At 34.8% G+C, this 15,492-nt stretch overlaps 1 protein-coding gene and 2 pseudogenes across 1 annotated transcript; 2 read left to right on the plus strand and 1 right to left on the minus strand.

Annotated features, from left to right (window-relative positions):
* The first annotated feature begins 1,861 nt into the window (after nt 1-1,861).
* On the plus strand, nt 1,862-5,694 carry LOC120126698 (annotated as a pseudogene).
* Nucleotides 5,695-7,191: 1,497 nt separating this feature from the next.
* On the plus strand, nt 7,192-9,302 carry LOC120126691 (annotated as a pseudogene).
* An 818-nt stretch (nt 9,303-10,120) lies between these two features.
* Nucleotides 10,121-13,300, minus strand: LOC120126671 (transcription factor ILR3-like). The gene is made up of 5 exons (XM_039144795.1): nt 13,053-13,300; nt 11,559-11,621; nt 10,970-11,047; nt 10,714-10,876; nt 10,121-10,582 (listed from the first exon to the last, which is right to left on the minus strand). The coding sequence occupies exons 1-5, from the start codon at nt 13,190-13,192 to the stop codon at nt 10,310-10,312; spliced, it is 717 nt and encodes a 238-aa protein (XP_039000726.1). The 5' UTR covers nt 13,193-13,300; the 3' UTR covers nt 10,121-10,309.
* Nucleotides 13,301-15,492: the final 2,192 nt, after the last annotated feature.

The raw sequence follows: 15,492 nt of genomic DNA on the forward strand, positions 1-15,492 counted from the left end.
AAAACGAATTACGTGAAACAAACACGAGAATTCGGAAAAACCAATTCCGTAATTAGGAACTAGTTTCATCCGTGTAAGACACTTTTGTTCATCGACTCGCGTTTCCCATCAAACCCCTACGCTTTCTTTCCTTACGCAGCACGTGTACCATAGATGGACGGTTACTAAGCGAGTAAATTCTTCCACGTACTTGCAAAAGTGCTTCGAGCCATCAAAGAATTTTACTTTTCTAAATTTTCAAATTTTACGAAAAAGAAAGGGGGAAAATATTAAAATAAAAGAACGTTTATTTAATTTTAAAAACATTAAAATGTTGTTGTTAATCTAAAATATAAGTACGAAAAAATATTATAAATAATAATGCTAAACTTCCTTTATGACGTAAGTTAATAGATATATTGATATAAAAACAAATTTTTAAAATTTGTTCAACGAAAAAAATATAAGTGAAGTCATATATGTTAATTTTTTTTATAATATGAGTAATTATAAGATAATATTTGTTTCAAGATAATTATTAATTATTTTGATATTAAATGTTTATATTCCTGATATTTATGATAATCGAATTCGTACTATATGTTGAATTTAAATTTAAAGTTGTAACTTTTTTATAAAAATTAAAGTTGTAATTTTAACTACTTTATAAAAACAATTATATAACGTCATTAATTACTATATAATTAGTAAAATTTATTCTTCCGGTTCTAAGATTTTGTTTGAACTATTCGGAATAACCCGTCGTATATCTAATTGAGTGAATAATGGTTTAATATTTCTTAGATGGACTTAATTAATTTATATATTAATCTGATAAGAATTTTATAATAGGTATGAATGAGATGTTTTTAAAATTTTAATAAATAAATTTATTTACCAGTAAATAGTTTATCAAAATGATTAAATGCAATGATAATATTTTAAAATGTTTATTAAATATTAATTAAAACCGTTTATCAAATATAAAATTACATGTATCAACAATCGTTGATTTAGTGGGATGAGACACTAAATTCCTTAAATAAAATCAGAGTCTCAAATCTTAACAATTACGAATGAAATAAATTAAGTTGAAAATATCGACATTGTCTATGTAATATCTGAGTTGGATTAGTCAATCTATAGTAGAGGTAATTATACAAAAAATATATATAAAATTCAACGTCAGAATACCAACTCATTATTCAAAGTTTATATAATTCGAAAGCGAAAGCAAAGCATAGAAGAAGAAAAAAGAAGAAGAAAGAAAGACAGCTTCATCTCTTAAGCATCCAACCTCTTGTTCTCTCTCTCAAAACTCTCTCATATTCCAGTCTTTCATTGGATGATTTCCCCATTCTTTTTTCAAAAACCACTCTAAAATTTTACTTTTCCCCATGTTCTTAATTTCCCAATTTTTTGTTTGAAAAAATTCGGTTTCAAAACTGAAAAAAATTCTTTTATTTTTGTGAAAATTTTTAAATTATTCTCGTTTTGTTCCGGTCAGGACCTCTCATATCCGAGAATTCAAATTTGTACAATTTTTTAGAGTATAAAAATTGTTTTTTTTGCAGAGAAACAACGATCAAAGCGGTTTGTTTTTGTCCTGCTTGGATTCAGAATCTGTCTCTATTCTGTTTAGTTTTCTTAACTTTTCTATAAAAAAAAGTTGGTTTTATTTTATTTGTTTTTTCAAATGGAATATCTGTAACCTGATTTTTTTTCTTCAATTAAAATGTTGTTTCTTTCTGGGTTTTCAATTTCTTCTAAGTTTCTCATTCCCTTTTTTTAATTATAGAATTGGGGTTATTAAAAGGAGAAATTTGTGGATAGTTTTGATTTTGGGTTTCCTTAATTGGGTGTTGAGGGTTATGAGGAATAGTGGAGATGGACACGGGCAATCCAAAACTCAAGTTGGAAGTGTCGTTCTAGGTCCGCTCGGAGTTCGTTCCGAGCCATTTCCAGCTACTTAAGGATCGTTTTCTTCCGGTGCTTCCACCGTGGCACGGTCGGCAGTTACCGTGGCATCATCGATTGTTGATAGGGAAGATGATTCTGAGTATGATCAGGTAAGAAATAAAAGAAGAGACTTTTTTTCCCAAATAATTACCGTGCAGAATCTGTTGCAGAGTTGAATGGCTAAATAGGTACGCTGAGTGTTGTTATAGAATTGGATTCTTAAGTAATATCAATTTGTTTGTTTTTTTTTTTAAGATGGAGAAGACAATACGACTCATATTACATTACCCTTGTTATTTTTTATGGTGTAAAGGTTAATTGGGCTGGGTTTGAAAGTTAGAAGGCGAGGGAGATGTCATTCGACAAGTTCTTCTTCTTGGTTATCGGTCTGGTTTCCAGGTTTGGGATGTTGAAGAAGCAGATAATGTCCGCGACTTGGTTTCGAAGCGCGAAGATCCTGTGTCATTTATGCAAATGCTACCGAAACTGGAGGCAGCAAAGAGATTGGATGACAAGTTTGCAGACAGCCGTCCCCTTTTGGTAGTTTGTGCCGATGGTCCCTCTCCAGGGACAATGACATACAGGGTAGATGTAATGGAAGCACACCCAACCATGATGCTGGAATGGTACTGTTGTGCCTACCGTTGTCCTGTTTTATTCCTTGAGATCTCAATCGTATGTACATATGCTAAAGTTCAGATCAGCTGTTTATTCTGTAAGGTGCAGTTCTCGAATTGTTGCTGTAGCTCAAGCAGCTCAGGTATGTCACTTTATGTATACATTTTTGGGGCCGTTACGATTAGCCACAGTTTGAGAACGTATTTTTATATCTTACAGATACATTGTTTTGATGTCACAAAACTAGAGAGAGAATATCCATTCTTACGAATCCGATAGTCTCAGGCTGCCCTGGTTCTGGGGGTATAGGTTACGGACCTGTAGCGGTTGGTCCTAGGTGGCTCGCTTATAGTGGAAGTCCGGTTGTAGGCTCTGATTGTGGACGTGTCAGTCCACAACATCTTACACCTTCTGCAAGTTTCCCGGGTTTTTCTTCAAATGGGAGCCTTGTTGCACACTATGCAAAAGAATCAAGCAAGCAACTTGCTGCTGGCATTGTAACCTTGGGAGACATGGGATATAGGAATTGTCGAGATACCTTCCTGATTCATACAATTATCTGCAATCTGGAAGTCCTGGATGGAAAGGCAACGGAACTGTTAATGGCCATTTAGTGGATGTCGATAACATCGGAATGGTACATATATGTCTCCCCATGTTTGAACTCTTGCAACTGAAACTAATATTTTTCCCCGCCCCTTCAGTTCTTTTTAATTTACATCTGCAAGTTGCTAATCCTGTGTGACATTCTTGTTGGAACTTTTCTGTTCAATATTTTATATATGTACTGTATATGTTTAGTCTCCGGCTTGCAGATCCTTTAATTAAGCGTGAACGAGTTTTAGGTTGTGCTTACTTATGTGCCAATTATATCTGCCAAAAGGTTACTTGCAAAACCATTTTTTTTACTTATCACTATATTTTTCTCTGGGCTTATTAGGTAATTGTCAGAGATATTGTCAGTAAAGTTGTAATCACTCAGTTTAGGGCGCACAGAATCCTATTACAGCATTATGCTTTGATCCTAGTGGGACGCTTTTGTGACAGCTTCTGTTCAGGGTCATAATATCAATGTATTCAAGATTATGCCTGGACCTGGAAACTCATCTGCTTGTGATACACAAACATCATACACTCATCTGTACCGGCTGCAGCGTGGTATTACAAATGCTGTAAGACAATGCCAAGTATAATTCTTATCTGTTGTTGGCAATCAGAGTTTTTTCCTTGACTTTTGCTGTTCTTTGAGATTTCAGGTAATACAGGATATTAGTTTCAGTGATGATAGCAACAGGATCATGATTAGTTCTTCAAGAGGGACAATCCATCTATTTGCTATCAATCCAATGGGAGGATCTGTATGTCTTCAGTCTGGTGATGCTGATTTTGCCCATAAAAATGGCAGTTTGGGTGTTATGACTAAGCCACAAGTTCCACGGCTGCCAAATTCAAGTCTTTGTGCATCTGGACCCCCTGTTACACTTTCTGTTGTTAGCAGAATAAGAAACGGGAGTAATGGTTGGAGAGGTACTGTAAGTGGTGCTGCGGCTGCTGCGACTGGCAGGATGGGTTCCCTTTCAGGGGCCATTGCTTGCTCTTTCCATAACTGCAAAGGCAATAATTTTTTGCTTTCTGAGAGCAGCTCTTTAAAGGGAAAATACCACCTTTTGGTTTTCTCTCCTTCCGGATGTATGATACAATATGCTTTACGACCATCAGCTGAGCTTGATTCGACACCTGTTGTTACTGGATTGAACACAACATATGAGTCAACTACAGATTCTGATGTAAGGTTAGTAGTCGAGGCAATCCAGAAGTGGAATATATGTCAGAAACACACACGAAGGGAGCGGGATGATAATGTTGATATATATGGTGAGAATGGAACATTAGATAACAATAAAGTATATCCTGAAGAAGCAAAAGATGGAAAGTACATACCCTAACCCCTCCTGTACTGTCAACAAAGCAAATACAAACTCTCAGGAAAAACATAATTTGTATATTTCAGAAGCTGAACTGCAGATGCATGAGACTCGGGTGTCACTGTGGGGAAAACCACAGGTATTACTCTTGATTAAGAATTTCTTTGATGTTTGTTTGCGGAGATATGCCTATTTGTAAAGGTGCCGGGCTGCTGGCTAGCTTAGTCCAAAAACTGCATATGAAATACCATGTTTTTTTAATGATATTTATCTTCTTGTTCATTTTCTTTCAGATGTACTTTCAATCAATGGTGATGGATAGCATCAAAATGGCCGAAGAAAATGCTTTTGGCGGGGAAATAGAAATTGAAAACTTTCCAACCACATGATTGAAGCACGGTCGAAAAACTTGGTTCCGGTTTTTGACTACGTTCAAACTCCTAAGTTCCAGCAAGCAAGGTATGCTGAATGCTATCCATAAATGATTGTGTAATGTTTCCCAGGATGTCTGTCAATTCTTTTATTCCTTGTACCACAAAAAAGTTCAGATACTTCTAATTTTGGTTCATAGTATCATTCTGAAAGAATACATTTTACATCTAAGTAATGTAGTTTTGTCAATTTAAATGTGGTGTATTATGCTCTTGGATTTGAGCCCTCATTTTTCTCCCATTATCAAATGGCTTCTATTACAACAGGCTTATGTTTGACATTTATATCCATCATCAACTCTCATCCTCTGGTTACAGGATTCGAACTGTATATAGCAATAGCAATGGACACCTGCTGCATCAAAGGTCCGGGCCGCCTGAAAATGGCAGGCTTTCACATAGAACCTGCTCTGGCTCTCTTGACACCGTGACTGAAAATGGTGCTCCACTCTCTGAACTCCACACTAGCAGCGAAGGAACCAGTTTGAATGGTCCTAATATGCCTCCATAGGAACCGAAGGCTTTTGTAAATAACAGTCATAGCATCTCGAAATTATAATAGAGAGAGCTTAAGAATGGAAAGCTCAACTCAAGTTTGTAAATAATAACAGCGAAAGCCTCAAGAGATGGAGAATCATTTCGAAGATGAAGCTAATGAAGATTATGGTTAGAGGTAATCTGAACCCTTTATTAAGTCGTTCAAGACGAAGCAGCAATTCCTTCGGCTAAGCATTGATTCTTCCTATTATTATCGTGAATTGAATTCGACATCTCTCCCAATTCCAGGGTGCATATATTCTTCTGATACTATGGGGCTGGAAATATGTAAACAGAGGCAAAGCTGAACCTGTGGATATTATGTTGTGAGGTTTCTCATATGTTAAACTTTGTAAATAAGAGACCAATATTTAGCTGTGATATTTAATGTAAATAATAGCATTACTTTATAGCATCAAACTAAATATATCTGATATAATATGGTCAATATATCATGATTCTTATGATTGTTTTGCAAGGTACCTTTATATAAAAATAAAAAATAAATTGTTGTTTAACTTTAAAAAAAAAAAAAGAATCTCTAACAAATGAATCTACCGAAACCACTTCATAAATATAAATTTAAACCAAATATAATGCACTCAAATCGTGATTAATAGGAAAAAAAACCAAAAAAGTGAACATTTTGGCCAATGAAAATGTGCAAAAAAAAAATGTAGTTGTTGCTGAGTTTTCATACCAACAACCGAAGTCCCTTTGCTTCAATACCCACTCCAGGTGCAAGAGACTGTCATTTTCCATTCCGTAATGTGTTGTCAAGCTCCAATCTCATCTCATTTTTGTTATTAAATTTGATTTATTTATGGATGTAAATAACATAAAGCTTCATGTGGAGGCAAAGCTAAGTAACGCCAAACAAAGATTTTTATTTTCTTATGAAGTTTCCATTTCTGATGATCTCTCAACTTCCCTACTTCAAAACAAAACCTCCAAAACTCAACAAGAACAAAGTCCCATGTCCTTTTCTCTTTAACAACACCCCCTTCTTCCCCATATATATATATATATATGTATGTATGTATATATGTATAGCCTCTATGCTAAGCAAGGTTAGGTGACTGACAACTACAATTCAAATTCCTTCCCTTTTTTTGCACCATTTTTCTTGGCCTTTTCATCTTCTTCATCTTCATATCATTTCCCAAATGAACTGTTAGAGGTTCATAAGACAAACCAAGAGAGTAAAGATGCAGCTCTATATCTCACCCAGTTTGAGACATGTAACGGTGCTTCCTGGGAAAGGTGTAAGAGAATTCATCAAGGTGAAGTGGGTACCAGGAGGGTTTCTTATCGGATGCTTTTCTATTCACTTCTCTTCTTCACCTTCCTTCTCCGGTTCGTCTTTGTTTTGTCCACCATTGATAGCATTGATGGCGATCATTCCAACGTTCCCATTGGTAACCTTTTCTCTTATTCAAACTCTATGTATGCATATAGGTATTGTTTTCTGCAACATTGGTGTTCATGGAAAATGTAATCAAGTTCCTATATTGCAGATATAAGATGCACTGGAAAAAATCATATAGGATATGTCATTAAGATTTGATGAATATCCATAGTCAGAGAGAAAAATCAATGGGAGATTCAGAGGGAATCTTAGTTGATAATAAACAAAGTTACATACATGCATATATATATATATATATATATATATATATATATATATATATATATATATATATATATATCATGCATGCTCATTTCCCAATAATCACAATTAATTACTGGTTTTTTTATTTTTATTTTTGGATTTATGGTAGGCTGCTTGGGAAAGAGACTAGGACCAAGGATCTTGGGAAGAAAGATTGAATCAAATGTAAATTCCTAAACTCATTCTACTATTTAACAAATTATTTCATTTTTTTTTTTTCAAATATTAGGTAATAATTAAGAATATGAATTAAGTGTTGTTTTTTAATTGAAATAGGTCCCAGAGGTGATGTACCAAATCCTAGATGAACCTGTAAGCAAAGATGAAGTACAGGGAAAGACTGATGTTCCTCAGACATTACAAGAGTTTATGTCTGAAATGAAACAAAGCATATAGATGCAAAAACCTTTGCTTTAAAGCTCAGAGAAATGGTATTAACTTCATTTGTTCTGTTTTTTTCCCCATATAAGAGATCATTGGAGCTAAAACATTGGTTTTTTTTTCCAGATAATTCTGCTTGAACAAAGAACCAGAACAGCCAAAATCCAAGAATATTTGTACCGTCACGTAGCATCGAGCAGCATTCCAAAAGAGCTTCATTGCTTAGCACTAAAGCTAGCCAACGAACACTCGAACAATGCAGCCGCTCGCATCCAACTCCCTTCAGCGGAACTCGTCCCGGCCCTTGTCGATAACTCTTACTTCCACTTTGTCCTTGCCTCAGATAATGTGCTTGCAGCCTCGGTTGTGGCGACATCGCTTGTTAAAAATGCGTTACACCCCGAAAAATTCGTGCTGCACATAATAACCGATAGGAAAACTTACTCCCCTATGCAGGCCTGGTTTTCATTGCATCCTTTAGACCCTGCAATAATCGAGGTTAAGGCTTTACATCAATTCGATTGGCTTTCGAAAGGGAAGATACCTGTTTTGGAAGCAATGGAAAAAGATCAGAGAGTAAGGTCACAGTTCCGAGGGGGATCATCCGTCATCATAGCAAATAATACTGAGAAGCCTCAAGTTATCGCCGCGAAACTACAAGCATTGAGTCCGAAGTACAACTCCTTGATGAATCACATTCGGATACATTTACCCGAGGTAATACATAAGACTATATTTTGTTAGTTTAAGTAGATGGAAAGGGAAGAAATAGTCCAAACAGTAATGACTTTTCTCGATTTCGCAGTTGTTTCCGAGCCTTAACAAGGTAGTCTTCCTAGACGACGACATTGTGATTCAAACGATCTTTCACCTCTATGGGACATCGATATGATCGGAAAAGTTAACGGTGCAGTGGAGACATGTACGGGTGAAGATTCATTTGTAATGTCGAAGCGGTTCAAGAGCTATCTCAACTTCTCCCACCCTTTGATCATGCAGAATTTCGATCCAAACGAATGTGCATGGGCATATGGCATGAACATTTTCGATCTTGAGGCTTGGAGGAAGACAAATATTAGCCTTACATACTATCACTGGCTTGAAGAGGTAACATATACACACATAGACATATATGCATACATACTTCGATTACCATGCTGATTAAATCAATTTTTTTTCTGCAGAACTTCAAATCAGACCTCAGTTTGTGGCAACTGGGAACATTACCCCCTGGTTTAATTGCATTCTATGGGCATGTTCATGTGATTGATCCATTTTGGCACATGTTGGGATTGGGATACCAAGATAACACGACTTTATCCGATGCCAAAACGGCCGGGGTCATCCATTTCAACGGCAGAGCGAAGCCTTGGCTCGATAGCCTTCCCTCAGCTCCGACCGTTGTGGGCTAAGTACATTGATTTCTCGGATAAATTCATCAAGGGATGTCATATTAGGGCTTCTTAACAAGGACTTTTTGGGAGGACAGTGAGTGACCGCAATGATGATTAAACATATGTACAATGTTTGTATACGAGGAACCTATAAGTGGAGAGAGTTCTTTGCAAATTCAAGGCCTTCTGGGTTTTTTTTCCTCGACTGTTCTTCCCTTATGATGATTTCTCTTTTTTCTTTCCATAAAAGATGCAAAATCTCTGATTCTTGATACTTAATGAAGAACCCCAGGTTGAAAGCTTGCTAATATACCGATGTAAGTAACGGTTTCGGGTTCAAATATTCATGGTTAGTCGGTATAGGCCATGAGGTACTGGTTGGTGACATATAAACATCAAGTTAAAGGATTCAGCCATCAAACACCAACTAGCATAACAATAGATTGCTGCCTTTTTGAGCTACAAGGCAACTTCAACTACTTGATATGTCCTTTTGACAATATTATATTTATATATCACTATCAGCATTGGAAATGTTCAGCAGATAAGCTTGGAAAATTTGAAGTAAACTTGCTTCTTTCCAGTAACATTCGAGACCAAATCTCTCAAGACCTTGGCAGATTTGGTAATAGGTGAATTGATAGCCATCAAGTTATACAACACATTCTCGACATCCTCGACGGTCGCAATTGGAACCTTGAAACCGGCTTCAATTCACCATCTTCTTCAACAAAAACTGCACATTGTTCCCACTCAAAACCCCATCTTCTCTCACATGAACTAAGCGACCTCAATAGTTAAAGGAATAATTGTTATCTCTAGAAATATCGGGTTCGAGTGCATGTCTGCTTTGAAGTTTTATCAAATGGTTAAAAATCTTTCGAACATATACTACCTTATAATCACCCCAAACTAATAATTTTTTTGCAGCAATACAAGAAAGTGGAAAATTAATTACTTCCCATTTCTAAGTTTTATCATGTAAATAGTAACAACCTTATGTTTTGTCTATTCCTCATTTATCTTGATTTCCTTTATTAAAATATTGTTATTAATAAATACTAATGAGGTTTTGTAAACCAAAATAATTAAATGCAATTAAATTTGGTATTCATACGGTTAACAGAAGCAGTATAAAATTAATTATGAAAATTGACCACAAAACAAGTTATTTTGTAGAGACGGGTACCTAACCTTAACCTAGAACAGAATGAAAAACAAAGGTTGCCAGATGAACTTGTTAGAAATTTACATGGAATTACCAGCACTAAATCATAAGAGTACAATTACAGACAGTCACCCAACAAAGCCAGTTAGAGAAACTTGAGTGAAACTAAAACAGCCCAAAACAATGACATGACTAATACCCTTGTTTGTGTCAAATACAAACCCTAACAATTGTTGGTTGCCAGCTTAGGCAACCGGAGGACGGAGCACGTGGTCCTGTGAGGTATCGACTGCTGCAGGCGGCATGAATTGCCACATTGCAACTCCAGGATAACCAATGAAAGGAACCAACTTGTTCCCAGGAGCTTGACCTGGGGCGGCAGTGAATGCATAAGGGATGGCCGGTGGTGCAGGCGGAATGAAGTTAGGTTGTGCGTTCATTGCTTTGAGTTGCTGCTCCAACTTTTCCTTCTCTGCCTTCAGCCTCTGCTTTTCGTCACGAAGCTCATTCTTTTCAGCCTAAAAAGAAGAAATGCAGTTTAATATTTTTATGTTTTATTATTTTTTAGACGGCAGTAGTTCCAAATAGCAAATTGCATGCTAAGGATTTTGGCTATTCACCCAAAAATAGACCCTTAAACCAGTCTCACCTTCAGCTCTTTAATCCTTTCCTGGAGACTTGATTTTGAATCCTTCAATTTCTGGGTTTCACCTCGTAACTGGGTCACCATTCGGACAGCATCAATCAAAATAGCAGACTTATCAGTTTTGGGAGGCCTTTCAGGTTCCAGAATAGAACCCAGCTCCATAAACCTGTTATTTACACAATGTTGAACAATTCATGCTTGGAAGAGATAGAAAGCAAACAAAAGAGAAACCAAGAGAAGAGAAAAGAGATGCAAGTACTTGTCATTTAACCTATCTCTACGCAACTTCTCCCTGCATGCTTTGGAGCTTGATGCATTGCATGATTCGGATCTAACCCTGCAATAGAAAAGGAGTAAGAAACAAGATTCCTCTGATATAACACTTTCGTCTGTTTTGTTTTGTAATTGAAACACTTGAAGATTCAGAGTCAGTCATGTCAATAATAATGAAAAAGGAACATTCAAGAAGAATAGATGATGCTCCATCTAAATCATCTTATTGTAGGACATGAATTGCAGCATACTTGAGCAACTATATGTTTTGCATCAATTAAACGCCAGACAAATGAAAATGCTTTCAGCTTCTCAAAAGTAAATGTCCCTAGATATTATTCTTTTTGTCCATTCAATATCTCGTGGCTTAAAAGTTTGAATAGTTCTATATTATTCCTTCAATAAAAATATTCTAAGCCCCACAACCCCCACAACACAGAAGTGTCCACCTATTGGACCAAGTTCTAAACAGTTTTCTAAATAAACATATCAGGGTACAAGTGGGAAAGTGGAACGGGTGGTATATGTTTTTAATCTACTTTATTTACCATACAGTGCATGAAAGACAGTATTACCTCTTCTTTGAACCAGATTCCTTTAGACCATCTGAATCTCCAAATGAGCCATCGATTCCCACACTAGGAACAGATCAAAATGGATGATAAAGAAAATGAGCCAGGAAAAGAAAACCAACAAAATAACCAAGTGAAAAGGTACAAGACAATGTTAGAACACCCCCCCCCCCCCTCCAAAAAGAAAAAGTATAGGATCTCACTTGCCAATAATATTAAATCATAACACAACTGCCAAGGTTAAATGAAAACAACAAAGAATTGGAAGATCTACACTGGAATAGACATAATTAACTATGCCGAAACTAAAATCCCAACGCACATAAAGATCTTGATGGAGACATCTGCTTACAAAATAAGCCATTTCAGAATGCTTACAAAATAAGCCATTTCAGAAGCAAGGTTTCTCTTTCATTCAAAAATTCAAGGTCTAATGGATAAAGCACCAAATACAGTTGCAGATCAGAATGATAACCATTGACCAAGGACCTGAATAAGGACTCCTGCTAACCTTTTCCAAAAAGTTAATCAAGACATGCTCCTACCCTCCCAATAGATCAGAATTTCTAATTCCACAAATATCTGAAAGACTCAAGAAGCACAGCATAAAACCCCATACTAAGTAAAGACGACAAGGCAAGTCAACAGTGTTATTGCATGGTAATACGATGCAAATGAACAAGCCTACAGCATCCTCAGTCATCACTGACTCAGTTTGCAACAAATTTTGTTTCCAAAATACGTTAAAAGATGTCCATAAAACATGCTTCCTCAAGCACTATGTTCCAAATTCCAATAATAACACTGCTTCGATTTAAAGAATCCTCTGATAACTTTAACCACAAACCCGGTTCATGAAAATTGTATTTCAGGATTAAAACACAAAATGCTTTCCAAACAAGCAAGTAGTAGATTGCAGAGCATGAATGGCATGTATTCTAATAAAACCACATCTCCCTTAACATATGAGCACTCAAGAACTAAATTTGCAAGTTACATGACATACAAACAAACACCATAGTCTTAACCAAATGCAAGACATAACAGGTGGATTGAACATAATGCCTCCTTGTGCAAGTTCGTAGATCTTAACCGTTGACTAGGATGAAGAATAGGTGAATTTTATCAATTCTCAGCACTAAATTTTCAGAAAAATAAATTATTAGCAACCTTTTTAAAACAATAATCTTACAATAATATCCCCTAAAAATAAAATAAATCTGTTCATAAACTTCAGATAAAGACCCAACCATTTTACATAATTTATACACACACAAGCATTTCATAACCTTTTCCATGAAAAACAGATGCAAAATCGAAACTTTATGAAAACATCCATGAAACTTAATCATATTAAACCAAAAGTAAATCCCCCAGAGAATTAAAGGAATCTGACAAAGCCAAAAAAGTCAAATAAACATTTATCAAAACCCTAATTGAAAATTCTAAAAGGAAGAAAAAGAGCGATAAAAAGCAGGTATTTTCTAAGAGGGGGACCTGACAACGTTAGAAGGGGCGTCGATTGGCTGCGTAGACCAAGAAAAACCGGGATAAGGTCCGTCAGGGACAGGGATATCGTCGATCAAGGTTGTATAATCGAAGTGTGACCAATAATTGGAGTTTTCCGGGGACACCATTCTCCGCCGACTTCGATTTCCGCCGGAAAGATTGAAGTGTTCGGTTATATTTTTCCGGCTTTGAAGAAGGGCGGGAGCTGCTTGGGAAGAAAAAGAATTATTACAAGGGGGTTCAATCATATGCTTTTAGATTTAATTTTGGATAAATTACCCCCACAAATCATTCAATTATTATAAGATTATATAAGTCATATAATTTAAAAGTATACAAATAGATCACTCAATTATTTGGTTGTCACAAATAAATTATATTAATGAACTGAGTAATGCCATATTATATAAAAAAATTAAAACTATATTTATTTTTAGTAATATATAGTGAGTAAAATATACTATTTTTCGATGAACTCTGATATCTCTTATTTCACTCATTGTACTTTTAATTTTTCTAATTTACTCGTTGAAATTCCATATTGCTCATGCTTTGGTCATTATGAATTATTGTATTGTTATTTTTAATGTGACATGCTATTTTTATTATTATTTAATATAAAAATAATTTAAAAAATAAAATAAAAATAAAAGGTGATCGTCCACTGTTCGTCGACATTATATGCCACCGTCGACAATAATAGATGATGGATATCCGGTCCGAATTTCATCATTTATTTCGTTTCGATCCCTTGAGATCGAATTTGACCTCTGTTTTGTCTCAGCATGCTCCTAATCCAATCAAAAATGATAAAATAGAAACGTCAGCCGTCGTCGATTATTGTAGATGGTGATCATTCGATCCCAAATTTCATGTTTCGCTTCACCTCAATCCCTATGTCTGAATCCGACCTTCATTTTGTAGGAACATGCTCTAAAATCCACGAATATCATATCGAAAATGAAGAAATCAAAATATTTCAATTGAGATCAACAAGTTTCAGGACATTCGATTATCGGTTGTAAAGGTCGACTGTGGTTGACGATAAGCAATTATTTTTCTAAATCTTTTTAATTTTAATAATAAAAATAGTATTTTATTATTTATTTTAATTTGTTTTTATATTTTAATAATAAAAATGTCACGTCATATAAAAATAATATTAAACTAATTCAAATAATCAAAATATGAACACTTAGACAGTCTAGTGAGCAAACTAAAAAAAAAATAAAAGTATAATAAATAAAATAGGAGAGAAAATAAAGTTTAATGAAAAATTATATAATTTACTCATATATAATCATTTGATTCATTGACATGTATGTATAAAAATTGATTGAAATGTTAAACAAAAAAAATTGATTGAAATGAAATGAAAAAAAAAATATGAATTTAAAATATGTAAGTATGCTATACTTTTAATTGTATAAGATAATTATAAAATAATATTAATTAAAAATATTTTTTAATCATTAGTAACACAATATAATTATTCAAACCAAAATTTTAAAAAAAATATTTTTTTACTACTCGGATAACTCAGTAAATTCTCTAAATAAGTATACACATTCTTTATTAACATAATTATTCAAACCAAAATTAAAAAATATATATATTTTTTACTACTCGGATAACTCAGTAAATTCTCTAAATAAGAATGATTGAGTTTTTGGGAAACATGAATTTCATGTTTATTGTACAAATGATATGATAAGGGCCAAGAGTATGTGTAAACGCGGCTGCTTGCAATGCCACGTGTCAATATAGTAGGAGTGAGCAAATAAATAGTTGTGGGTTACTTTTAGTGACACTGTTAATAAATTATGCCTGGGCAAACGTGAAAGTTCATGTATCTTGTACTATTAGATTGCTTTACACACAAATTTCAAGTAAAATGAATTAAAACGACAATTAAGTCATAGAATCATAATTAAATATAGTACGTCTTTAACTTTTTAGGGTGTCATAACGTCATTAGTTAGATTTTAAAAATTAATTAATTCGAAAAAAGTGATGAAATATAATTTTGAAAATAATTTGATTTTGAATTCGTCATCAACCTTTAAATTAAGTAGCTTGGAAACCTTAAAATTATTTTAATGAGTTTAGAAAAATCATTAAAAGATTAAAAATGGTTTGCATTTTACCAAAATTTTCTTTTTAAAAGTTCGAGTGTCGATTACGTGTAGGTAAGGATGAACACCCCCACAACGCCCAAGTCTGGTACCTAAACGATTACGTGTTGAATGGTCTTTTTGTAGATCTACGACCCCATGTTTAGAATCCCGAAGATCGAAGGCCATATCTGTGATAAGGAGATCGAGACGATTGAAGCGATGATCTTCAGTACGACAACACCGACGACTTCGGTGATCAACGGTGGTCCAACATGATAGAGATAAATGGAGATGTGAGGGATAAATGGAGA

Source organism: Hibiscus syriacus, unplaced genomic scaffold, assembly GCF_006381635.1.
Source record: "Hibiscus syriacus cultivar Baekdansim isolate YM2019G1 unplaced genomic scaffold, ASM638163v2 tig00110461_pilon, whole genome shotgun sequence".
NCBI lineage: Eukaryota > Viridiplantae > Streptophyta > Magnoliopsida > Malvales > Malvaceae > Hibiscus > Hibiscus syriacus.

Coding starts and splice junctions, on each gene's coding strand:
- LOC120126671 (XM_039144795.1), bottom strand. CDS start 13,192: ATGGTGTCCCCGGAAAACTCCAATTATTGGTCACACTTCGATTATACA. Junction 11,622..13,052: donor GCCCCTTCTAACGTTGTCAG/GTCCCCCTCTTA, acceptor ATCTGTTCCTAG/TGTGGGAATCGATGGCTCAT. Junction 11,048..11,558: donor GAATCTGGTTCAAAGAAGAG/GTAATACTGTCT, acceptor TTTCTATTGCAG/GGTTAGATCCGAATCATGCA.